The sequence below is a fragment of the Rhamphochromis sp. 'chilingali' genome, assembly GCF_963969265.1.
Source record: "Rhamphochromis sp. 'chilingali' genome assembly, chromosome: 1".
In the NCBI taxonomy this organism is placed as follows: Eukaryota; Metazoa; Chordata; class Actinopteri; order Cichliformes; family Cichlidae; genus Rhamphochromis; species Rhamphochromis sp. 'chilingali'.
This window is the reverse complement of record NC_137929.1, coordinates 59085733-59111463: the sequence shown is the minus strand read 5'-3', so window position 1 is coordinate 59111463 and position 25731 is coordinate 59085733. Positions and strand designations below refer to the sequence as shown.

The following is a 25731-nucleotide window of genomic DNA, read 5'->3' as shown; positions in this document are numbered from 1 at the left end:
TGAAAAGCAAAATGTGTTTGGCACAACAGCGTATTCAGATCACAATTCTGATTGCAAAAGCTACCAGAATGGGCAGAATTTAAAAATGAAAATAAAAATCTCTGAACTCAGTGAACATGTCCTAGCATGACTGGAATGCAGTTCAACAGCTTTTGGTAACACTCAGTAAAAAACATGTGGATCATATGATCTGTTTTCATATAAATACAGGCCATTTACCATTTACCATAAGGTCCCTCTTCCATTATCCACTTTATAGCCAACACTCATATTAGAAAGAATATAATATATACATTCATACATATAAGAAAGAATGTACTGTATCTCTGCACACACACAAAACCCCCATCAAGTTTCATCTTCAGTTTCATGTGTTTGTCCCTAGTCAGAGGAGAATTAGGAGACATGTTGAAACTGTCACAGCTATCAGAGAACAACACTGTCTGTTTTTGTTATTAGCAAAGTCTTGATAAACTGTGTTATTTATCCTCACTTTTAATACCTCTCTGTCTATTTCTCTGACACTGAGCTCCTGTGACTGTATGTTTGTACTGTATCAGCTCCTATTAATGGTTTCATTTCATTAAACGGTCAGAGTTAAAACCATCACATTGTTTTTTGTAATGTTTGGTGTTTCACCCTTGTATTTGGATTATTGAGCTTCATGTGCTCAATAAAAGAGCTCACTTTTTCTTTAAATCTCCTCCTACCTCTGCATCTTTCTCTTGTATTCTCACATACCACACACTGTCACACCACATGGACACTGTATGTCATTTTTTGCACCCCTGTGCATGTAAGTGTTTGCTCGCTGTCATTTGAAAACATGAATCTGTCATCCATAAAGCTTTGAAACTATCCCTACAAGCGCAGTGTCTGTCAATTCCACTACTTCCTTCTGATGGTGCCTATTTGCACTTACACTTTAGTCATAAAACTCACTGAAATATGATGTGCACAGAATCAGCTTTTCCATGTTTGCATTATTTTGTTCATTGTGTGGCTAAATTTAGCGTGGCTGTGTTTCTACTGGTTACACAAAGGTACGTCACAGAATGCACAAACTGGGCAAGTACTCTTTACTGGCATGCTTTTGCTTTGCTTTCATTGACACGGTGGGGAATTGTTAAGCACATGGAATATTCTGGAATGTTCTATCCTATGCAGTGTTGGGGAGTAACGGAATACATGTATCGCCGTTACGTATTTAAAATACAAAATATGAGTAACTGTATTCCGTTACAGTTACCATTTAAAAAGGTGGTATTCAGAATACAGTTACTTTGTTGAAATAAATGGATTACACTGCGGTACTTTCCTGTTTCATTTTGTCGCGGGTCAGGACTGTTTGGGTTTTGTTTGACAGCTACGTTCTGTTGTTCCAGGCGGCAGCGTTACGGTTGCCATGGTTACAGGGCTACGCTCTCTCTCTCTCTCTCTCTCTCAGCGACTGTGTGTTTCCTGGGTGAGAGAGCGCCTTTTCGTTGTTGTTGTGCTAAGCTAACAGGCAGAATGCTACAAGCATAGCTCTAAAGAATGTAGCATCATGGGCAGTGTAGTCCGTGTTGCAGGGAGAATGGACTGCCATACACGTTATGGGTCTGTGAGCGCGAGGAGGGAGAAAAAGGGGAGTGGAAAGGTACGAGCTGTCATCGAGGAAAAACGGGAGCTGGAAGCATGTAAATATAATAATAACCACTTCAGCCAAGAAGAGTGCCTGACGAGCCCAGTTGTAAGTAAGCTATTAAGACTCGACTGTACACCGTGTTCGTGTTTTCCTCCAAAAACAATAAGTTCCGTTGGAGCAGCCTTTCAACGCCTCTCTCTGTCTCTCGCAAGAAAAATTGACCCACACAACAAAGTAAAGCTATTTTTCGGCTACGAGCCGACAGGGACCCCGCCGCCGTATTAGTCAGAGGTCCCTTTACTACAGTTCGGAGTCGCGGACCTTCAGTAATAGTAATAAATCACACAGCAATAGTACATTCACGTTGTTGTAAAAAGCATGATAATATATTAAGTAATCCAAAGTATTCAGAATACGTTACTGTCATTGAGTAACGTAACGAAATACGTTACAGAATACATTTTGGGGCATGTATTCTGTATTCTGTAATGGAATACATTTTAAAAGCAACCTTCCCAACACTGATCCTATGTGCCTTAATACTGCTGGAGTTTCCTTCCTACCTTCCTTTGCTCAAATAAGTTTGTCTTGATGTTATTTTTGAGGGTTTTTTTTTTTTCCTTTATTATTGTATGGTCTTTACCTTACAATATAAGTTGCCTTGAGATGAATGTTGTTGTTATTAGATGCTAGAAGGGAATTGAATTAAATATTAATTGATAGTGTGTAGGAGGTCTAGTCTATATTTAAGATAAATTCACATTCATATTTGTTGTTTTCAAGCAAAGATATCTCTCTTGCACACTGGGAATGTAGTCATACAAGTTCCTGTGGAGAGGGGAGGAGCTGCTCTGCTGAGGTGAGGAGAAAACAAAGTACTGTAATTTCAGTTTCTACAGTCATAAAAGCAGACGAGTGAAAAAAAAAGGTGAGTGTTACTGAGCATTTATGGGTTGTCGGAAAAATAGCAAAACTATTTCTTACTGGAAGATATTACATTAATGTTTCTCAAGGTGGAACAAAAAGCTGGAAATTGTTAGGGTCTATTTCTGTACTCGAGTTTGTTGCACCATAGAACGAAAAAGAACGAAACATGATGGATGAAACTATATCTTTGGTTAATGGTGAGACTGACATTTTAACTTCTTGTGCTGAGCTCTCTCTCAGTGAACTGTAGGAGAGTAAACTTATCTATTAATTGAGGTAAAGGGTCAGCTGGGTTTAATACAAGCTAACTCTGTGTGTGTGTGTGTGCTGTGTTTCCTGTTCTACCAGTTATGGCTTTCTTTAAAAATATTTCTGATGTTTTTTTCTGCCGTGCTCACAGTCACAGTTCCTTGTTTCTCTCCCAGGAAGCCTAAAGATGAGTGTTTTGGAGGGGAACATGGCAGAGTTTCAAGGATCCAGCTCTATGTCCATGAACAGTGACAAATTAGGAGATTATAATCCAGTGTTCAGTCATGAACTTGGACCATCAGGCAAAAAGTAAGAAACTGTGTCTGTTATAAACAATTTGAAAATGGTGAAAGGAGAGGACAAACTTTAGTAACATAGTAAAGTCTTTCTGAAAAATGCTCTTAAAGCACTAAGACATTCATATCAAGTGATTTTCCTCAAAAAACCACTGACGCTGTATTATGTATTTCAGTCTGTATTATGTTTTTGACTTCCTGATATTTGTTTTCCATTGAGTTTTGTATTTTATTTTATAAAGGAACATAATACAAGCTGTGACTCCTTATCCTGGTAACTGATGTTAAGATGATTGAATACTGATGAGGGAAAGATTATTTGCTTATATAACAGAAAAATCTAAATGGAAAGCTCTGAAATATTAAATGAAGATCTGGAAGTGAGTTAAAAACGATTACCCTGGTGACAGCCTGCCCTACAGAAAGTACAGTAGTAGAGAGAAAATTGAGTTTTTCAGTCTCCTAAATCTGACAGAGAGAGAGAAGCAGCTGAATGCCCAACAACAGGCACATGTAGAAGAATAATCTGTTCTGGATTCATTGTTTGTGTTTACAGACATCAACAACACAAACACAGACCACAGTTTCCAGGATCCAGCTCTGTGTCCATGAACAGTGACATGTCCAGAGATTATCCTCCAGTCTTCAGTCATGAACCTGGACCTTCAGGCACACAGTAGGAGACTGTTTCGGCTATAAACTGAGTGAAGATGCTTTTAGTTTTCGAGTCTTTCACATTATTTCAAAGGGGTCTGCAAGGGTCCTTGACTTGTGTATAACCCATTGAAATGTTTTCCTATGAAGTTTTGTAGTAATTAACAGACTGTCTTTATGTGAAAATGGTGAGTGGGCACAATAAGCTTTAGTAACATAATATAGTCTTTATGAAAAGCCTCTTAACCATTAAAACATTCATATACAGTGCTTTTCCTCAAACAACCACTGACACAGCTGTGTTACTTTCAGCCTGTATTATGAGTTTGAACGCCTAATATTTGTTTTCCATTAAGTTTTGCAGTTTTATGTTCCTGTATAAAATAACTGTTGTACTACCAGTGCACTTATTTGTGACTGATTGGTTTGATGCTGCCAACTGCCTTTATGTGGATGTGCTCACAGCTAGACTGATAAATCCCTGTAAACATGGCAAGTTGGTTAACCAGCTTCCTGTGACTCTTTGTGCTGGTAACTAATGTTAGCATTACTAAATACTAATGAGAGAAAGATTATTTGTGTATATAATAGAAAAATCTAAATGGAAATCCAAAGTCAAAAATATTAGTTAAGGATTCTAAAACGATTTAAAAAGATTAACCTGGCAATAGCTTGTCCTACATTAATTAGAGTAGTTGTAAGAGAGTTGTATAGCCTCATAAATCTGACAGAGAGAGAGAAGCAGCTCAATGATCAACAACAGAAGAATAATCTGTGCTTTATTCTATGTTTGTGTTTACAGACGTAAACAACACAAACACCAAGCAGAGTTTCCAGGATCCAGCTCTGTGTCCATGAACAGTGACATGTCCAGAGATTATCCTCCAGTCTTCAGTCATGAACCTGGACCCCCAGTCACACAGTAAGAGGCTGATTCTGGCTATAAACTGAGTGAAGATGCTTTTAGTTTTCAAGTATTTCGTATTGTTTCAAAGGAGTTCGCAGGGGTAGAGTCACTGAATTGTGCTTATACTCCTCTGAAGCAGATCAGAGATTGGTAGGAATGAAATTACTGCAATTTAAAAAAACATATGGCCACAAACATGTTTTTTTTTACAAACATTAAAGACACCATTCTTAAAAGATCGAGGCTAAACACAGTCTTTCTGAGAAGGCTCTTAACGCACTTGCAATTAAGCAATTATTCCCCCAAAACCACTAACACAGCTGTGTTAATGTCTATTGCGTGTTTGGCTTAAATACAGCCCAGATGCAACACTTCAGAGTAGACTGGTTCCCTTGGTTAGCTAGACAGAGGAAGCAAAACTGGACATAACACACATGGGGCAATCTGTGATGTTATGGTTTAGGGCCCGGATGGCTTGGGGATAGAAGCTCCTCTTGAGTCTCTCTGTCCTTGCCCGGATGATGCAGAACCTTCTACCAGATTGCAGAAGTTGGAACAGTTTGTTGCCAGGATGGGACGGGTCCTTCAGTATCTGCGCTGCTCTAGTCCGGCATCTCCTGGTGTAGGTGTCCTGAAGCAGGGGGAGAGCAATCCTGCAGCAGCGTTCTGCTGTACGGATCACTCTCTGGAGAGCTTTTTGGTCCTTAACACAGCTGTTCCAGAACCACGATGTGATGTTCTGTTTGGGGATGCTCTCCATAGTGCCTGTATTGAAAATCCTGAGGATCACTGGAGAGACCGTGAACTTCCTTAGCTGTTGTAGGTGGTACAGGCGCTGCCTAGCCTTTTTCGTCTGGACCTGAATGTGGGCAGACCATGTCAGGTCTGAGGAGATACGGACACCGAGATACTTGAAGGACTGCCCCCTCTCCACTGGAGCTCCACTCTCTGTGCTGACTCCTTCTGAAGTCCACCACCAGCTCCTTGGTCTTGCCAAAGTGCAGCTGGAGGTGGTTATCCTGGCACCATGATGCCAGATTCTTCACCTCCTCCATCGTTGTTGGAGATGACGCCCAACACCACTGTGTCATCAGCAAACTTCACAATGATGTTTGAGCCGTGGTGGGCCACACAGTCTGCTGTGTAGAGGGAGTAGAGCAGTGGCAAGAGGACACATCCCTGAGGTGCTCCTGTGTTGATGCTGATACTGTTAGAGACGCATCTACCCACCCTCACCACCTGAGTTCTGCCATAATTAACAGCTGATGTCGAGAGGTCCTAATGTTTGCACTGATATTTGTGTTCTAGTCGACTATCTGATTCTTTTTGAATTCAGATATGTGATCATGTATGGTAGACACCCTATTAATATAACTGTACTGCTTTAAGAAGAGGAAGCAAAACCAGAGCAGATTGGGGAGCAGTGTTCCCTCTAAGCTGCTGACACAGTCTCTGCACACATCTGCGCTGCGCACAAAAAAACCCAGCGTGAATTGAAATGAAAGTAAATACATGTATTTATTTTAATTTCACTGATTTTCTGTGTGTGGAGACCGTGTCAGCAGTGTGCGATTGCTCACGTGCTCAGCTTAGAGGCAACAGTGTTGGGGAGTGTGTGTGACCAAACACGTGCAAACCAGGCGGATTGCTAGCTCCTCTGAGCAGTGTGGGAACCATAGCTGAACTCAAAAGACAACAGAAAATGGAGAATTAACGTGAACAAACTGAGAGGGAAATCCTGAGCACAGCAGACAAACAGGTTTAAAAGATGAACTAGCGAGCAGAGGAGGTGAAGATGAAGGCAAAGGTAGAGGCGTGTGATGTTGGATGAGAGGCTGCAGGTTTTGTAGAGACTATCCTTGAGTATTCAGTTATGAACCTGGATCATCAGGTACAAAGTACAGATTTTGGAATAACCAGTTTTCTGAAAGTCAAGACAACATTCTTGGAAGCTAGGCTAAACCCTAAGGCCAATCTCCTTATTTCAGTAGACCAAACAGCCACCCACACAAAAGCTGTTTTGCTTCGATTAAGAATAAATGCACTGTTTTATACACGAAAAGGCAACAGAAAACACAATAAGTGAAAGATACTGAGGGGAAAAACCAGTAACTGAATGCCCACTACTATGAACCTACCACAGAAACAAGTGTTTGCATGATGTCTACAAATGTTTTTACTTCCTTTCTTTGGTCAGAATAATTTTTGTTTGTGTCCACAGAGAGAAGAAGAGGAATTTCTTTGTGGAGAAGCCAGTGTCATGTTGTGTGTGGTGTCAGGATGTCCTGAAGGATTCATCTACAGACTTCTGTCCCCAATGTGGAGTCAAGTCTGGAACCAGAACTTTTCAGCAGACAGCCAGTAAGAGCAGTTGTGCAAAAATGAAAACTTAAGTTTTCTTGCTCTCTTGTTTTATTGTTTTCCATTCTTTCAACAGATACTGATCCAGAAAAAGTTTTTGATGTATTAAAGGTCACTCTGAGGACACGATATGAACATGTGATTGAAGGAACTGATAAAACAGGAATTGGAGCCCTCCTCAGATTAATCTACACTGAGTTTTATCCTGTGAATAAAAAAGTATATGTTTTTGTCAATGTCCCATGGTAATAACAGAAGCGAAACGCAACACTGTGTTAGGACAATTTACTATTTATGCACAATAAACAAAGGAGCATAGCGCAATAATTTCTGTTCAGCGCCAGACTTGCTTGTAACCTATATCACCAATTATGTTAAGAAAAATGACGCATTAACTACAACAGCAGACTGACCTTTGTGGAAATGCTTAGAGCAGACTAACCTGTGAGCTGGAGTGTTCTGGGATGTTATATTTTGTCTTTGAATGGCTGCAATCCAGTCGCCTCTTTGTTACTTCGGAAACATGGCTCGAACAATTTCTCTTCAACGACGTAATCCGATAACAACCGATCTCTTTACCCGTCGGCTTTCCGTGGCTGTCATGCGACCGGCTATTGCAGTTAATAATACAACAGCTTCTTGCCATTTTTTGTGTTTATTTTTATCGCTGTATAACTGATTTCAATTGAAAGCCTGCGTGCGCTAGTACCTCTTGCCACGAGTTCCCAGAATTCTTTGCGGTTTTACCCCTGAGTGACGTCACATTTTCAATCTCTATATATAAAAATATCTAAAAAAATTATTACAGGCTATTCTGAGATCACACTTTTACAGGTACCTTAGTCATAAAGTCATGTATCAATCTGCATTTTTAAAAGCACACAAAGTATCCATGAAATCTATCAGAAAAGTATCTTGCAATACATTCATTTAGTTATTTTTGAATAAACAGTTTTTCCATCTAACTTCACCACCATATTCCATTCTTTTTTCTCTCTGTTATCTTCCTCATTCAAATCTAATCCAGTTTTATTTATAGAGCACTTTAAAACAACATGGGTAACCAAAGTGCTTTCCAGTAAAAAACAGTGATATAAGTTATAAACCATACATTAAACAGACAACGAAATTAAATGACAGTTCATCCTGACCTTGTACTTTCTCCTCACGTTCCCTCTTTCCTCTCTCCCTCTTTGGACTGGCAATCATACACAAATAGATTGTATTCAATTAGATGAAAAAATGACATTAATATAAAAAAATACTATTAAGATCACTAACAAAAAAGTCCTGTCTCAGTGTACTTTCAACCAAAAGGGAAATAACCAAACCACATGTACACCTAATAAAAGATATAAACATTGAAACACTGATCCAACATTATTCTTGATTAACGAATCATTTGATTTTACACTTTTACCTGAATGTGGCTCCTTTTTTTGAAAAAACTTCCTAATATCCATTATGAACCTGGCTGTCTCTCTGTACACACACACACACACACACACACACAACAGGAGTTATAAGGTTAATGGGCATTCAGTCAGTTAGCTAGTTAGTATCCATTTCAAACAGGACAGTGGTAACAACAGTAGGCTACAGACAATTATACGTTTTAGATTTTAAATAGTCTGTATAAATTTCAATGTTAGCAACAGGACGGTCAAATGTCGCTGATTTTACTACAGAGCAGGACGGATTGCAGGGTAGCAAACATCGTCGGAAAACACGTTTTCAACACTGCAGGTTACCTATAATGTTTTTCAGCTAAAAAGAAACATGGTCGGACTCTTACCTAACTATATAAAGAGTAACTGAAGGTTAAATGCAGCCAACATGTCCTGTTTTAAGCCAGGCACTCACACCGCAGCTCCGCTGCCTCTCAGCCACCATCGCTCTGGCAGAAAGGACGCTAGAGTCAGAGTAGGAGAGACGAGCTGGAACAAACCACTTTGGGAGGGGGGAGGTTATCTATATTTTTGTTGTTAAAGTGTTACGTCTCAGCCAAGTACTGTATGCTTTTATATTTTTAGTAGTGTGTCACACAAACAGCAAATATTGTCAACAAAGTAAGAAATCTTTGGGGGTGCTTTGATTCATTTCTGGGGGTGTTGAAGCACCCCCAAAAATGGGCTAAAATCATCCCTGGTTTCCACTCCACGGCCGTATTTCATACGGGTCCACATTTCCAATGCACGCCATTTTCTGCAAGTACCGCTGCTTCGCCTCTGAACGAAATCAGTCTCTATACTAGTGATGGGACGTTCTGTATCGAGGCTTCGGAGCGTGTGTCGAGTAATGGAGGGGGCGTTTCCGCGAAGCGCGTATCGAGGCTTGCTTCATTTATGGGAGGAGCTGAAAATGATGACGTCCGAAGCCTCGCTGCCCGGCTGTACCACGTGACTGGTTCATGAAGCGGTTCGAACTTTGCCGCAAATAATCATTTTCCATACTGCCAGCATAAATATACACAGTATACTGCCATCACTACACTATAGGTGTTTTACACACTCCTTTTGTTGTTGACATTTACAGGCTGTGTGCAAAATGCCACACTCTTCAAATTCATGCCAGCTATTATTTTTACGTCCAGTAGGTGTCCTGCTAGAGCAAATGAAGCTTCATGAAGCTTCGCGTTGGGGTGAACCAATTGGATGAAAAGCTTCAGTGCTTCATGGGGCTTCATCTGCCCATCACTACTCTATACAATCCATTCTCTTTTGAGCTGCTTTTAAGCATCTTGTAATCGTCGTGTGTTTGTTTTGATTCGTAGACCCCGAAAATGGCGTTGCGCTCCCACAATGCATTGCGGCGTGACGTCAACTCCAAAGCGCTAAGCGCTCATTTTGAAATTACACCCCGCGTGGTTACGTTGTGCAAGTGAGTCATGTGACCAAACCGAGTAACAAATCACGGCAGAGTCGGGAAAAGGGGCGGAGAAATTGTGTGTGTGTGTGCAGGAGAGGTGTCGAGCAGAGAGAGAGTTACTTTTTCATGAAACGGGAGTAAAGTAGTAAACTTACAGGAACATATACCACTACCAACGTTGGGATCAATTTCTGCATCGATCTGAACACCCTTATTTCCTGGATCGTAGCTCAGATCAGCGTGAACCACGTGGGTCTCTGCTCCCTGATCTGTTTGTTGAGACTTCCAGCTTCATCACGGAGTTTCTCTCGGTTTGTGGGCTCATCTAAAGGTAAGCTTTTAGCTCTGTTGATAATAATAGATTGCTTGGTATACATTGGAGTTAGACAGACTGTAGAGTTTGTGATTGCTTGCAACATTACAATACGACGGGTTTTAGGGGGTAAGAATACATACAGAAAAACGGTCTTTGAATATGAACAAAAGGATTGGCTGCAGGGCAGGAGAACAACCAGCCCCCACCCCCAGGACAGAAAGCCACAGGTACAAGCGTGGGGGAGGGCAATCAGCCTTTAGAATAGGACTTAATAGGACCGTCTCCAGATGCATCCAGGGCTGGACTGGGACAAAAAATCGGCCCGTGTTCCAGATTAACTGGCGTTGGTCGAACAGATGTGTGGTAGACTTGCGCTTCAAGAGCTGCTACCGACAAACCAGCAAAAAAACCCACCAAATGTGTCATCTGTGACAGTTGTGAGGTTAACTCAAACACACTCCGTCAGTCTTGATGCTGTTGAACAACAAAATGTTTAAAAATGTCGCGAGTTGGTGATATTGTCAAACAATTAACACCACGCCGGTGTTGTTCACAGGAAGGCGAGAGTAAACGATCGGGAGACTCTTGTCGTCGTTGTCGTTCTCCTCGCACGTTTTATTTCTCCGATTTCAGCGTTTTTGCTTCACAACTAAAGCGTGCAGTTTACTTTGTTTGCACTAACATGGACTAGAATCAACCATGAATGAATGAAATAATGTCATGTATTTATTTTTGACCCACAGTTGTAAAAAAAAATTCCAAATTATATACACAAAGTCATGGGAATTACCACCCCTGTTAAGAAAAACGTCTTGAACAAATATGACACATCAATATTTCATTAGTGTTGTCACATCACATCCTGTAAGCAGAGTCTGTCTGTGTCTTTTCCTCTGCAAATGATCATTTTAGAGTTGGTTGGTATATACAGTCTGTATAAGTGTGGTTGATGTGCCTTTCATAGTGTTTAACTTGAAGGCCCCGAGTACTTTCTCTCACAGTCAGCTGTTGACTGTTTTCAGTCGACTGTTTTCAGTGGATTTCAGCTTGCTGTGTTTGTGGATATATGACTGGCTTTAATTATCCATAAAATCAAGACATTCTCTGTAAGATTTACATACTATATATTTTACAGTGAAGGCTTTAAAACCATGTTAATGCTGAAAGTACATGGTGGTTGGTGATATTAAAGTCCTGTTTGTGGCACATTAGTATATGCGAGGGGGCAACTCCTCAAAATGGGTGGTGACCAAGGTGGCCATTTAGAAATCGGCCATCTTGGATACAACTTTTGTTTTTTCAATAAGAAGAGGGCCATGTGACACGTCACACTTATTGGTAATGTCACAAAAAAAAAAACAATGGTGTGCTTGGTTTCAACGTAACTTGATACACCAACCATTCCCATTTTATTACGGTGTATCCATATAAATGGCCCACCCTGTACAAACATCACTAATGTCACATAACTTTGCCGACATCTCTCCAACAGTCATGTTTTAATGTTCTTTGTTTTTTAACATTTGCAATCAAATAAGCGGCATAGCATTCAGTACTTTTAAATAGAGCAGGGCTATATGATTAAAAAATATTTATCACAATATAATTAGAAAATTTGCGATAATGATATAATTGACGCTAGACAAAATACTTTACAACTCCACAATTTTATTAGTGCAAAAAAACCAAAAACAACTGTCAATGTATTTTCACTATTTTCACTGTCAATTTTCAGAAAAATCAAAGGATTGATTTTAGTGTTGTGCTGTATTTTCCAAAAAACACAGTAATAACGGTGGCCCGCTAGCACGTTCTACCAAAAATAGTGCTTTGTTGTGTATCTAATGGACGAAAGCTAAATCAGTTCCACGCCGTTGAAGTTGCAACATTTTTACAAACCAATTCTGGTTCATCCGTTTCATTCAACGATCCGCTTTCGCCCTTCTCATTCTCTGTCACCGCTGTGCTTTTTCCAGCCATGTGCGTATGAAAACAAAGGCAATGCGCATGCGTGTTTTACCCTTATTTTATCGGGGTATTTAATTTTCTTATCGTTGCCCAACATTATACCGGTATTACCGTGAGCAGTATGATATAGCCCAGCCCTACTTTTAAAAGTTTACTATTCGGCTGCCACACATCAACCATCCGCTGTTTGGTTTTGTTTGTTTTTTTGGGGGGGGGTCGAAAAAATTATCCACGCCAACCACTGCGCTATGACAATTGTTGAATCTCACCCATCCTTCAAACGCAGGGAAATAAAGGATGGATCAGAGAAAAATTACAACCACATGTCACCTCCCTTAAAGTAGGATTTCTGGAGATCTTCCAGTCTACGATGGGTCCACTGTGAAGGTGCAATAACATGGGGCCCACTTATGATAACATTCTATGTGAATGCATACAACTGGTGAACACTAAAGTGAGGAAATAATATTACTATTACTAATGTGATATTATTAATACATAGGAAAAGAAATCTGCCACCACATCATGAAAATAGCATAGCACACGGTAAATACACACAGAAATGAACAATTACAAGATTAAGTCTGCATAGCCCACAAGTTCATGCGACCCTAGGATGTCGCTGTGATCTTCCTGTTCCTGAAAAAACATACATCTAGGGATGGGTATTGATAAGATTTTCACGATTCTGATTCCAGTTTCGATTCTGTTTAACGATTCGATTCTTTATCGATTCTCTTATCGATTCTTTTTTTTTTTTTTTTTTTAAAGGAGACCACTAAGGTCGATTAGCTTAGAACTTTGTTTTATATCTTCTCTTTCAACAAGATAGAAATTTAGGAGTAACATGGCCTTACAAACCCAACAGTGAGATGTTAAGAGATCCACAGCCTACGGCTCTTCAATGGGGTGTCACAGGGTCCCCAGGAAAAAAATTTGTAAATGTAAAATAATAAAATAAATATTCTTCTGTAGCAATAACAAAGTATAACATAAATTATTCTGTAGCAATTACACAAGAATATTTAGTAATGTCCCTGCCTACAATTAAACACATTCACTACCGAAAATCGAGGGCATCTGCTGTGGCAAATGGGTGCAAGCCTTTGACCACAAACTTAGTCACTGCTCAGTGACATTCGTCTATCCTGGCCTGAAAGGAGACGCTACCGGTAGACTGCAGCGGGAACTGCCAGCATCTGAGCCAGCCAGACTCTGTCGGTCTCTCTCATCATGGTCACCTAAATGCACAGTAATGGCAGGTTTTGTAATAACGCAGATCGCGCTAACATAATTTGCGCTGTTAGTTGATTATTTACCTGCCGCATTAACGGGAGAGGACGTGCAAACGTTATCGCTGCTGCTGGGTTGAGATTCACGAGTCCGGAGCGGGATTAAAAACACCATTCATTTACGGTTATCGTGTGTTTTGTGAGCAAATGCTTTTGCATATTCGTAGTGTTTTAATCCCTTAAATGAAATATAAATTTGGCAAGTATTGCAAGTTGCCCTGTTGTCATCCATTCTCGTAAAGTATAACCAAACTTTTGAGCGTTTGAGCCGTGTTTCCTGCCAGGTAACTGACGCTCTGCAACGTGGTGACGTCATTGGAATCGATAAAGGAATCGTTTGCAAAAATGGCAAACAATCCCAAGTAACAAGGTGTATGTCATGGTAAAACCTCCCCCACACACCAGGAACAAGAAACTAAGAATCTACTAGTCTCACTCATTTAATCCCTCTGCTGCATTCTGTTCACCCCTGCTATAATTCAATCATCTTTCCCAATATAATATTAGTCCACTAGTTCATATATTAGAATAGAATAGAATTAGAATAGAATTCAACTGTATTGTCATTGCACATGCACAGGTACAGGGCAACGATATTGCTTCTCATCCCACTAAGTGAACCATAAAATCAGAAACACAGGCTTAAAATACTATCTGGTCTTCTTGAGCTTCATTGCATGCGTGTATGTGTTAGTAGGATTAATACATTTTGTGCTCCTTAAAGGTTAAAATATCAATACTACACTCTCAATATCAGGAGAGGAAATCAGTATGTCCTTCATGTTTCAGAAACATGTAAAGTCAGGTTCAGCTAAATCCTAAGCGTTTGCAAGTTCACCAAGTGAATGTAAAGGTGTTGTTAACACTTCTAATGTGATTTTTGACACCCCCATGTGGAGGACAACAAGAGCCACGCACATCGAAATAAAGAATTCTGTGCTTGAATAATGAATTGTAGAATAAATTCTCCATTTGTAAAATTTTTCAATTCCTCATTAACAAAGGGATTTTTGAAATGGTTTTTTTTTAACTCCTAGGATGATATATATACATATATCCCGGGAATAACATCGGAGATCTCTGTCCAGAAGAGCGCAGTCCTGGGAACAGCTAAGATACTGCGCAGGACCCTCAAGCTCCCAGGCCTCTGGTAGAGGACCTGAGCTTGAAGGATAAACCGCCCGCAGGGGCGTGCTGGGTGTTATTTATTTATTTATTTTTAATATATATATACACACACACAATCTTACATTACCCAGGATATAAATACTTTTAGCCAACTTTTTTTAACATGTTCAATATGAGGTTTCCATGTTAACTTGTCATCCACTATTCCAGAAAATGGAAACCTGTCATTCTTTCAATTAATACTCCCTCTATAGATAATATTATCTCTTCCTCCTTTACATGGTTTCTGAATATCATAAACTGTCTTTTTTCCAAATTCAGCGTTAGCTTATTTACATCAAATCATTTTTAATTTTTTTTTTTTAAATTCAATAACCATAATTTTAGCCATTTCTTTCAAGTTTTCTCCGGAACAAAAAAAATTGTTTCGTCTGCAAACAACAAAGTTGAACATTTTTGACGCATCACAAACGTTGTTTATATATAAATTAAAAAGTGGTCCTAAAATAGAACCTTGAGGGACCCCACACTCTATTTTCATTCTATCACATGAATTGCCTAAACACTGCACATACTGAAACCTATTATCTAAATAACTGCTTAACCTGTTCAATAGTATTCCTCTCACACCACAAGTACTTAATTTGGGCTACGTTCACACTGCAGGCGAAAGCGCATCAAATCCGACTTTTTTGACCCTATGCAACCCATATCCAATCATGGTATGACAGTGTGAACGGCTCAAATCTGATCTGGGTCACTTTCATATGTGGTACTGAATCCGATACATATCTGATGTTTTAGAAAGCGACTGCTGTTTGAATGGTCATGTCGCATTAAATCCATCTTTTACGTCACTGACAGAAGACTGACGCCAATTATCAGCGCCGGAGAAGTGCCTGAGAAGACATCGCGAACGCTTCCTGTCCATCCCATGTAGATGTTAGTGAAACTGTTGGAAGGACAACGTGAACATTTTATTTATACTGTATAATCTGCAGATTCTGACAGAAATCTGCAACTATCCCTGCAAATTTCTAAAACGGCAATAAGGATAATTATTAGGCCATATGTAAATAACAAAATAACTTACGGCAAAGTTGGGGAAATGTAAAGTCCAAAATAAGTCTTTATATTAAGGGCCATCAGTCAAACAAACGGTTTGGTCTGGGTCTGAACCGCGTTGTGTGATGTCTTCTTTTGCGCATGTGGGCCGCTTTGAGGGTTCACACAGGAGCGTGTTTGCTGTCACATTTCATCTGTAGTGTGAACAAGCAGACAAAAAAATCGGATTTGATCCAAAAATTGGAATTGAGTATTAAGACCTGCAGTGTGAACGTAGCCTTAGAAATCAAGATGGAGTGTCGCAGAGTGTCAAAAGCTTTTTTTAAATCAATGAATACCCCTATAGTATATATTATTACCGTATTTTCACGACCATGAGACACACTGTACTAAAAGGCGCAGTCTCAGTTATGTGTGCCATTACTGTATTTAACACACACATAAGGCGCACTGGATTATAGGGCGCATACAAGTACCGTATGCGTATTTAAAAATAAAGCGGGAGCAAACCTGAGTTCGGTACCTTACTCACATTTCTATTACCGGTAATCGTCATCATCAACAACACACAAGTATACAAGTGTGCATATTTAAAAATAAAGCAGGAGCAAAACTGAGTTTGGTACTCACATTTTTATCATCAATCAAACTCGCCCGGCGCTGCCTTCCACTCTTGGTGAAACTGTGGTCTCCATCGGTCATCCATCGCTCCCAAGCCGCTCGCAGCCTTACTTTGAACGGGCGGTTCACACCGATGTCCAGCGGTTGGAGTTCCTTTGTCAGGCCTCCCGGAATGACAGCAAGCTCACAGTTAATTTGTTTCACTAGTTTTTTCACATCGGCTGTGAGATGGGCACGCATAGAGTCACAGATTAAGAGCGATGGTGATGCGTGGAAAAAACCACCTGGTCTCCTTACATACAGTGGGGCAAAAAAGTATTTAGTCAGCCACCGATTGTGCAAGTTCCCCCACTTAAAATGATGACAGAGGTCAGTAATTTGCACCAGAGGTACACTTCAACTGTGAGAGACAGCATGTGAAAAAAAATCCATGAATTCACATGGTAGGATTTGTAAAGAATTTATTCGTAAATTAGGGTGGAAAATAAGTATTTGGTCACCTCAAACAAGGAATATCTCTGGCTCCCACAGACCTGTAACGTCTTCTGTAAGAAGCTTTTCTGTCCCCCACTCTTTACCTGTATGAATGGCACCTGTTTGAACTCATCATCTGTATAAAAGACACCTGTCCACAGCCTCAAACAGTCAGACTCCAAACGCCGCCATGGCCAAGACCAAAGAGCTTTCGAAGGACACCAGGAAAAGTATTGTAGACCTGCACCAGACTGGGAAGAGTGAATCTACAATAGGCAAGCAGCTTGGTGTGAAAAAGTCAACTGTGGGAGCAATCATCAGAAAATGGAAGACATACAAGACCACTGATAATCTCCCTCGATCTGGGGCTCCACGCAAGATCTCATCCCGTGGGGTCAAAATGATCATGAGAACGGTGAGCAAAGATCCCAGAACCACACGGGGGGACCTGGTGAATGACCTGCAGAGAGCTGGGACCAAAGTAACAAAGGTCACCATCAGTAACACACTACAACGGCAGGGAATCAAATCCCGCAGTGCCAGACGTGTTCCGCTGCTGAAGCCAGTGCATGTCCAGGCCCGTCTGAAGTTTGCCAGAGAGCACATGGATGATACAGCAGAGGATTGGGAGAATGTCATGTGGTCAGATGAAACCAAAGTAGAACTTTTTGGTATAAACTCAACTCGTTGTGTTTGGAGGAAGAAGAATACTGAGTTGCATCCCAAGAACACCATACCTACTGTGAAGCATGGGGGTGGAAACATCATGCTATGGGGCTGTTTTTCTGCCAAGGGGACAGGACGACTGATCCGTGTTAAGGACAGAATGAATGGGGCCATGTATCGTGAGATTTTGAGCCAAAACCTCCTTCCATCAGTGAGAACTTTGAAGATGAAACGAGGCTGGGTCTTCCAACATGACAATGATCCAAAACACACCGCCCGGGCAACAAAGGAGTGGCTCCATAAGAAGCATTTGAAAGTCCTGGAGTGGCCTAGCCAGTCTCCAGACCTCAACCCCATAGAAAATCCTTGGCGGGAGTTGAAAGTCCGTGTTGCTCGGCGACAGCCCCAAAACATCACTGCTCTCGAGAAGATCTGCATGGAGGAATGGGCCAAAATACCAGCTACTGTGTGTGCAAACCTGGTAAAGACCTATAGTAAACGTTTGACCTCTGTTATTGCCAACAAAGGTTATGTTACAAATAGAGCTGGGCGATAGAACGATAACGATATGTATCGCGATATAACTTTTACTCGATAGAGAAATTAAGCTATCGCGATAGACCTCGCCGCTCTTGTCCTCTAAAAAAAAAAAAAAAAAAAAAGGTCAGCCGAACCAATCACAGCCGCAGCGTCACGTCGCGTGACTTGTTACGTACAGCACAAGTGCCAAGCTGCACGTGTGTTTGTTTGGGAAGCAGCCAGCGGGTAATGGAGCCAGCACGTAATGGAGCCAGCACGTAATGGAGGAAATGAGTGTGCCGACTAGAAAAATCAACCGAGCGTGACCGAAGAGAAAACAGATGATGGTTCCAATGCCGGAGAGATTGTCGAACGGAAGATCGGGAACGGAAGTTCCGTAGTTTGAAGGTATTTCGGCTATTTCAAGTCTGACAAAAAACAGAGTAGCGTGCACTGTAAATTGTGCCGAAAGCAAGTCTGGAAATACAATAAACTGGTGCATGCATCACACTGTGCGCCACGTTATTGTTTCGGTGAAATGAATTTCTACAATACTGTTACTGTTAATTCTACTCTCTGCAGTGTTTAAATGCTTACATATACACACAGTTACTGTCCGTCCACACATACGACTCGGTTCTGCTTCTATGCCCCAGCTTTGTTTACTTTTTCCCACCGAGGCTTCTAGACTTCTGATTGGCCAACATTTCTGCACGGTTAGGAATCTAGCGCCACCTGCTGCTTTGGCATGTTCATAGCAGCGTTTTCTTTCATTTCTGCCTTTACGTGTGAACGGGATTCTTTTTTAAAACGAAAACGGAAAATCTCCGTTTTCAAAAATACCCGTGTACGTGTGGACGTAGCCTCAGTCTCTGACTGGAAGCGCTAATTCGTCATTCGGCTTTTGTCAGACTAAAGTAACTGTTAAAACTGTTTGAAAAGCTAAGCTATACAACAAGGAGAGATTGAGAATTTCCTTTTAGTTCTCAGTTTATTTGATATTGACAAAAGTTAGTCAGTTTTGTCTGTTCTTCTGTAAAACAAACTAAGATTTATTTTTAGAATTAATATTTTGTTTCTAAGTGGAATTGACAATTTAGTCTGTTTCGTTTGTTCTATTTTGAAACTTAAACGCTTTAGCGGCTGCCTTTTGTGTAGTTTGCAATATTTGCCTTTATTTATCTGAAAAAGTCTCATGTTCCTTAAGTACATCTACCCTGTTGAACTTATTATGGGAAATAAATATTTAAATAAAAACAAGCTGCTGATTATTTCACATTTTACTTGTGAGCAACGGCACATTTAAATCTTACAAATATAGTTATTTGGCTTATATCGTGATAGATATCGTTATCGCCTGAAATGAAAAAAACATATCGTGATATGAAAAAATCTCATATCGCCCAGCTCTAGTTACAAAGTATTGAGTTGTATTTTTGTTATTGACCAAATACTTATTTTCCACCCTGATTTACGAATAAATTCTTTACAAATCCTACCATGTGGATTCATGGATTTTTTTTTTTCACATTCTGTCTCTCACAGTTGAAGTGTACCTCTGGTGCAAATTACTGACCTCTGTCATCATTTTAGGTGGGGGAACTTGCACAATCGGTGGCTGACTAAATACTTTTCTGCCCCACTGTACACCTCCCTCAGCCACTCTTTCATCATTTCCTCATCCATCCAGCCCTTTTCATTTGCCTTAATGATGATTCCTGCTGGAAACTTCTCTTTAGGCAAAGTCTTTCGCTTAAAAATCACCATAGTTTCTGTCCATTAGCATGGCAGCCAAGCACAACAGTAAAAGAAGACTTTTCATACCCCGTTGTGCGTATCGCTACCGTGCTGGTCCCCTTCTTCTCCACAGTGTGACTCACCGGGATGTCGAAAGTGAGCGGGACCTCGTCCATGTTTGTGATGTGGCTGGGCTGGATGTTTTTGTCGCAGATGTGTTTGCTGCAGTAGGAGCGGAAGATGGCCAGCTTTTCCTTATAATCCGCTGGAAGTTGCTGCGCTACCGTAGTCCTGGTCCAGATGGAAAAATGGCACAGTTTCATAAAACGAAAGCACCAAGACGGACTTCCTTGGAAATGTTCATCTCTTCAGCTAGTGAAACTGCTTTTAGCCGAATGGTGACCGTCGAAACGCTTCTCCCGCTCGTTCTTTGCTCGATGATCCACCGCTCGAGTCTTTCCTCCAACTCGGGACACCTCGCCTTATGTCCGCGGAAACTCAGCTGTGTTTTCAAAGGAGCTTGCAAAGAAAAGCGTCTGGACTTCTTTAAGTTGCTTGAAGACGTTTCACCTCTCATCCGAGAAGCTTCTTCAGTTCTAAGGTCAAATGGTGGAGAGTCCCAGATATAAACCTAGTGGGAGTAACCCCCCACAGAGGGACAAAAGGACCCCCTGATGATCCTCTAATCGCCTGAGCCAAGGTGTGAAACTGGGCGTGGGTCCCAATCAGCCAGAGTTTCGGGTGAGCTCATTGTGAAACTTGGCCCCACCTTATCATGCGAATTCCTGAGGTCAGATGGCCCAGGATGTGAGTGGGCGTTAAGGCGTCTGAGAAGGGATCTCAAAACTGGATTATAGATGGCAGAGAGTTGGTGTCGTAAACCCCCGCCTCTGTTCAAAGATGGTCGCTCACAGTGGACATAGATGGCTTCTTTCACTCCTCTTTCAAACCATCTGTCCTCTCTGTCCAAAATGTGAACATTGGCATCCTCGAAAGAGTGTCCTTTATCCTTAAGATGCAGATGGACTGCTGAGTCTTGTCCTGTGGAGGTGGCTCTTCTGTGTTGTGCCATGCGCTTGTGAAGTGGCTGTTTGGTCTCTCCAATGTAGAGGTCTGGGCATTCCTCGCTGCACTGTACAGCATACACCACATTGTTGAGTTTGTGTTTTGGCGTTTTGTCTTTCGGGTGAACCAGTTTCTGTCTGAGCGTGTTGCTGGGTCTGAAATACACTGGGATGTCATGCTTGGAGAAAACTCTCCTGAGTTTCTCTGATACACCGGCTACATAGGGGATGACAATGTTGTTGCGTCTGTCCTTCTTATCCTCCCTCGCTGGTGTCTGGTATTCTTTTCTGTGCCTCTTTGCTGACTTTAAGAACGCCCATTTAGGATAGCCGCAGGTTTTGAGTGCTTCCTTTACATGTGTGTGTTCCTTCTTTTTTTCCTTCAGGCTTAGAGGGAACATTTTGAGATCCCTTCCCAGACGCCTTAACGCCCACTCACATCCTGGGCCATCTGACCTCAGGAATTCGCATGATAAGGTGGGCCAGGTTTCACAATGAGCTCACCCGAAACTCTGGCTGTTTGGGACCCACGCCCAGTTTCACACCTTGGCTCAGGCGATTAGAGGATCATCAGGGGGTCCTTTTGTCCCTCAGTTTTGTCCCTAGGTTTATATCTGGGACTCTCCACCATTTGACCTTAGAACTGAAGAAGCTTCTCGGATGAGAGGTGAAACGTCTTCAAGCAACTTAAAGAAGTCCAGACGCTTTTCTTTGCAAGCTCCTTTGACTACGATGACCTGGATGAACGAGAACCTTCACAGACATCAGCTGCGTTTTCTTGACCTGCCGGAGCTTGTTTTCTAGCTTCCTCCATTTGCGAACCATTGATTCGTTAATCTTAAATTCTCTCGCCGCTGCTCGATTTCCATGTTCCTCCGCGTAGCTGATGGCCTTCAGTTCAAACTGTGCTTCGTAAGCGTGTCTCTTTGCCATTTTCAGGGTTGTTAAAACAATGATGTCCTGCATAACGCACATACCTGTTCTTTTATACAGGTATGTGCGATAAAGTCAACGCACACACTTCACCCTTTAGCGTTCTCATGGTGTTCTCTACTACGTCCTCATTACAACACACAGGGCGCACTGCGCTATAGGGCGTGCCGTACTTTTTGAAGAAAATCGAAGACTTTTAAGTGCGCCTTATGGTCGTGAAAATACGGCGGTATTATATTTTCTGATGAAATGTTTTCAATAGCATTCATTAATGCTATTGCTCTTGATCTGTTCCGTTCAAATCCGTACCAGGGCTCGCAAAATCGCTAGCCCGACGTCCCGGGGCAAGCGATTTTTCCAGTCGGGCTACCAAAATCTATCGCTGCCCTGCCCATCGGGCTATCGTAGGAAGGAAAAATATATGTCAATGCTTTTGCATCCCTTCGGAAATGTAGCTGGGTAATTATGTCATTGGCATCGGTGAGCCACTGTCAATATGTGACATATTGAAATCGCGTTTGAATTTGCGCTTGTTTTTTGCTTTCACTTTGCAATCGCGCAAACTGTGTATAGAGAGCGACAGCACTGATTGGTGAGTGATGATAATTTGCGCACCAATTCCTCTGACATCGTCTTATCAATCGTTAGCTTACTATGCAAACATGACAAGTGAAATCTCCCGCAGCAAGCTCAAACCATGTGAGAGGTTGATCGCGCAGAGAATCGCTGAGCGTTATGTGAGTGCGTGTGTAAAAGCAGCAGGATATATATTTTAGTTCTGCTGAGCCAAATAAGACAGGTCAGGGTGAAGCAGTGACAGCCAAAGAAAAGCTTACCACAAAATGGAAAGATTATGACAAATCAGACTATAAGGCAAAAAGAAAGTGCAGCTTTATGGTTTCATGGACAAAAGAATTTCTGTGGCTGCGATATGACAAGCTATATAACCAGGGGTGCACATAAGTGGTCCGCAGGTGCGCATTCGCTGTCAAAATGAAACCAGATAAGAAGTTGCAACGCGTGTTTGCTTACATAATATTTTCAGGAGGAGGACAGACATTTGTTTAGAACTTTTAAAGATTTCGAAGAAGCTCCTTTAAGCAATTACTGTGGTGTTCCTCCATCGCAGAAGAAGTGTCAGAAGGAGTCCGAACCACAAAAGAAGCATTCTCAAGCAAGTATTCTCGGAAAAGTGGTTGCAGGAGGTGAGCTGGCTTCAAACAAATGATGAACGCACAGAGATGTGATGCAGAATGTGCCGTGAAAATCCCACTCTAGCGGACAAAAACAGTGCCTTTTATATGGACGCAAACACGCGTTGCAACTTCTTATCTGGTGCGCGTCTTTTATTTTGACAGCGTATGCGCACATGCGGACCACTTGTGTGCACCTGTGTAAATAACATAATGTTCTGCCGGATGTGTTATTAGTTTTCCCTTGATTTCTGAGTCGACAAGCGCCTTTGTTGCTGGGCCAGTCATTTTAAGAAAGGACCCCATTAGAACCCATGAGAAATGCATTATTGCTCAGTCTGCAATATCTTTCCCAGAACAAACACCAATTGCAAATAACATACTAAAAATAAACCTGAAAAATCTGTTTAGAACAGCGTACTATGTTGCAAAGAGTGAACTACCACTGGCACGATTTAGCAGTCTTTGCAAACTTCAAAAAAGCAAATGGCCTCGATCTTGGTTCCACTTGCCTCTTACCTGTGACTTCAGTGGAAATTTCAAATTCAGGATCTGACACAGACTGATTCATGTTCTACACAGTTCTTACAAGTTCATAGAAATTTCTGTTCAATTAGAACCAAGTATTTGAGTTGTAATTTTTATACAATGTTGTAATTTGTTTTTCCAAAATTTTATGATTAATATTTTGTTTCTGTTACAATATTATACTTTAATGTATAATATTGTAAAGGAAACAAAACAGGAAACCAAACATCAATCAAAAAATTATTCTCTTTTTTATTTGGGCTACTTAAATTTGTTTTGGGCTACCAAAAACCCTTCCCTGCCCGAAGGGTTACCAGGGATTTTGAGATTTTGCGAGTCCTGCACTGAGGAGTGTAGTAATGTTTATTTGCTCTGCTTTTTTTTGTAAGGGGTAAAATATGTCTATATACTTTTTGTGTCCCAGCTGAATAACAGGAGGAGAAGAGTCTGGTGGAGCAGCAGAAGGACAATTTCAGCCATTTGGACTCAGCTCAGCCACTGCAGAGGAAACAATGACTTCAACACAAAAGGTGAGAAAAACATCACAGTTACACTGTTATTGAAACTGTGTGTGCAACTGGTTGGTTTTTAAAACACAATTAACAGCAGCTTTGTCTTTTGCATCCTGGGCTCCTCCATATATACAGACTCTACATTCACAACCAAAAACCACAGAAGTTAGAAGAAAATGCAAAGATCATATTTTATCAGCACATATTGAAACAACAATATCATCAGTTGAACTCAAAATATTTTATGAAGTAAAAGATTTTCTCCACTTATATATTTCTTCAATAATGTAATTTTCATTACACCTCTCATTGTGTCACATCATTGTAATGTGATACTATCACCAGAAGGTGGTGCTAACACACCAACAATGTGTTTGTTGACATGTTTGTTTCCACTGACGGAGGGAGTTTCAGTTCGTTCCACGACTGCATTTCACTCACTGCCTGTTTGTATCTCTGTCACTGCAGGACCAACATGGAGCAAGAAGTCAGCGCTCTCAGGAGGCTGACAAACGTCAAAGAAAGGGAGAGAAATCCTACAGCTGTGATGAGTGTGGGAAGGATTTTACCCGGAGTGACAGCCTAAAAACACACCAACTCATCCACAGTGGAGTTAAACCTTACAGCTGTGAGTTGTGTGGAAAGTCTTTTACCCTGGCTCGAATCTTAAAAAAACACCAACTCGTCCACAGTGGAGTTAAACCTTACAGCTGTGACTTGTGTGGAAAGTCTTTTATCGAGGCTGGAGCCTTAAAAAAACACCAAGTCATGCACAGTGGAGTTAAACCTTACAGCTGTGACTTGTGTGGGAAGGATTTTGCCCGGGCTAGAGGCTTAAAAATACACCAAGTCATCCACAGTGGAGTTAAAGCGTACAGCTGTGACTTGTGTGGGAAGGATTTTGCCCGGGCTGAAAGCTTAAAATCACACAAACTCATCCACAGTGGAGTTAAAGCGTACAACTGTCACTTGTGTGGAAAGTCTTTTACCCACGCTCAATCCTTTAAAACACACCAACACGTCCACAGTGGAGTTAAACCTTACAGCTGCAAATTGTGTGGAAAGTCTTTTACCCATTATCAAAGCTTAAAATCACACCGTATCGTGCACAGTGGAGTTAAAGCACACAGCTGTGAGTTTTGTGGTAAGGCTTTTGCTCAAAAAAACAACTTACAGAGGCATCTAATTACCCATTCTGGAATTAAGGCGTATAGCTGCAACTTTTGTGGAAAAAGTTTCAGCGACAAACACTACCGAAATGGTCACCTACGGATTCACACTGGAAATGATGTTTCCCGCTGTGATCAGTGTGGGAAACTGTTTATAACAGACGCACAGTTACAACTACACATGTTTAGCCACACTGAGGAGAGACCTTATAAATGTGACCTGTGTGAGAAGACTTTTAAATCTCCATATCACGTGAGAAACCACCGACGGATCCACACTTGAAAATAACTCTACAAGTGCAGTTACTGTGAGGCTGTATTGATTTTTTTTATCTTGTAATTGTAACCCGAGTGTTTGGAACAAGTCTGATCAGTAAACTTATGGAGTTATACTGAATGAACTGTTTGGAAAAATGAAGAGTCATTTTTGTTCAGTAAACTCAGTCTTATAATGTAAACAGTAAAATGTAATTGGACGTTGGCAGAGATGCTCTTTGTTTCAGGCAACATTGAGGATAAAAATAAATAAAGCAGAGCAACACAGATGGATCCAGTTCTCAACCCTGTCGTCACTGTGGTGGTGGGAAAGAGTTTCTTTTTAACCTTTGAGGAAAAACCTCCAATCATCAACGGGACCTAAAACCACTGGAGACAAAA

General features: G+C 41.1%; 1 protein-coding gene and 2 long non-coding RNA genes across 4 annotated transcripts in view; 2 read left to right on the top strand and 1 right to left on the bottom strand.

Annotated features, from left to right (window-relative positions):
* The window catches only part of LOC308402090, a 78134-nt gene that overhangs the window by 22836 nt on the left and 29567 nt on the right, over positions 1-25731 (bottom strand). The window contains exons 1-3 of one of the 2 annotated variants that reach the window (XR_013972698.1): positions 8817-9184; positions 8442-8503; positions 8173-8219 (exon numbers count right to left, since the gene is read on the bottom strand). The exons of the other annotated variant lie outside the window; for it this stretch is intronic. This is a non-coding gene — a long non-coding RNA (uncharacterized lncRNA). Of the gene's footprint in view, positions 1-8172; positions 8220-8441; positions 8504-8816; positions 9185-25731 lie in introns of those variants that run through there. 2 annotated transcript variants of the gene reach the window in all.
* Positions 7-7270, top strand: LOC308400324 (uncharacterized protein; the record flags this gene model as incomplete). The annotated part of the gene is made up of 6 exons (XM_080887964.1): positions 7-2555; positions 2980-3112; positions 3656-3775; positions 4556-4675; positions 6882-7021; positions 7098-7270. The coding sequence occupies exons 2-6, from the start codon at positions 2991-2993 to the stop codon at positions 7268-7270; spliced, it is 675 nt and encodes a 224-aa protein (XP_080744090.1). The 5' UTR covers positions 7-2555; positions 2980-2990.
* LOC308402082 lies at positions 9955-25106 on the top strand. Its single transcript, XR_013972691.1, has 3 exons — positions 9955-10220; positions 23818-23923; positions 24374-25106. It is a non-coding gene; the product is annotated as an uncharacterized lncRNA (long non-coding RNA).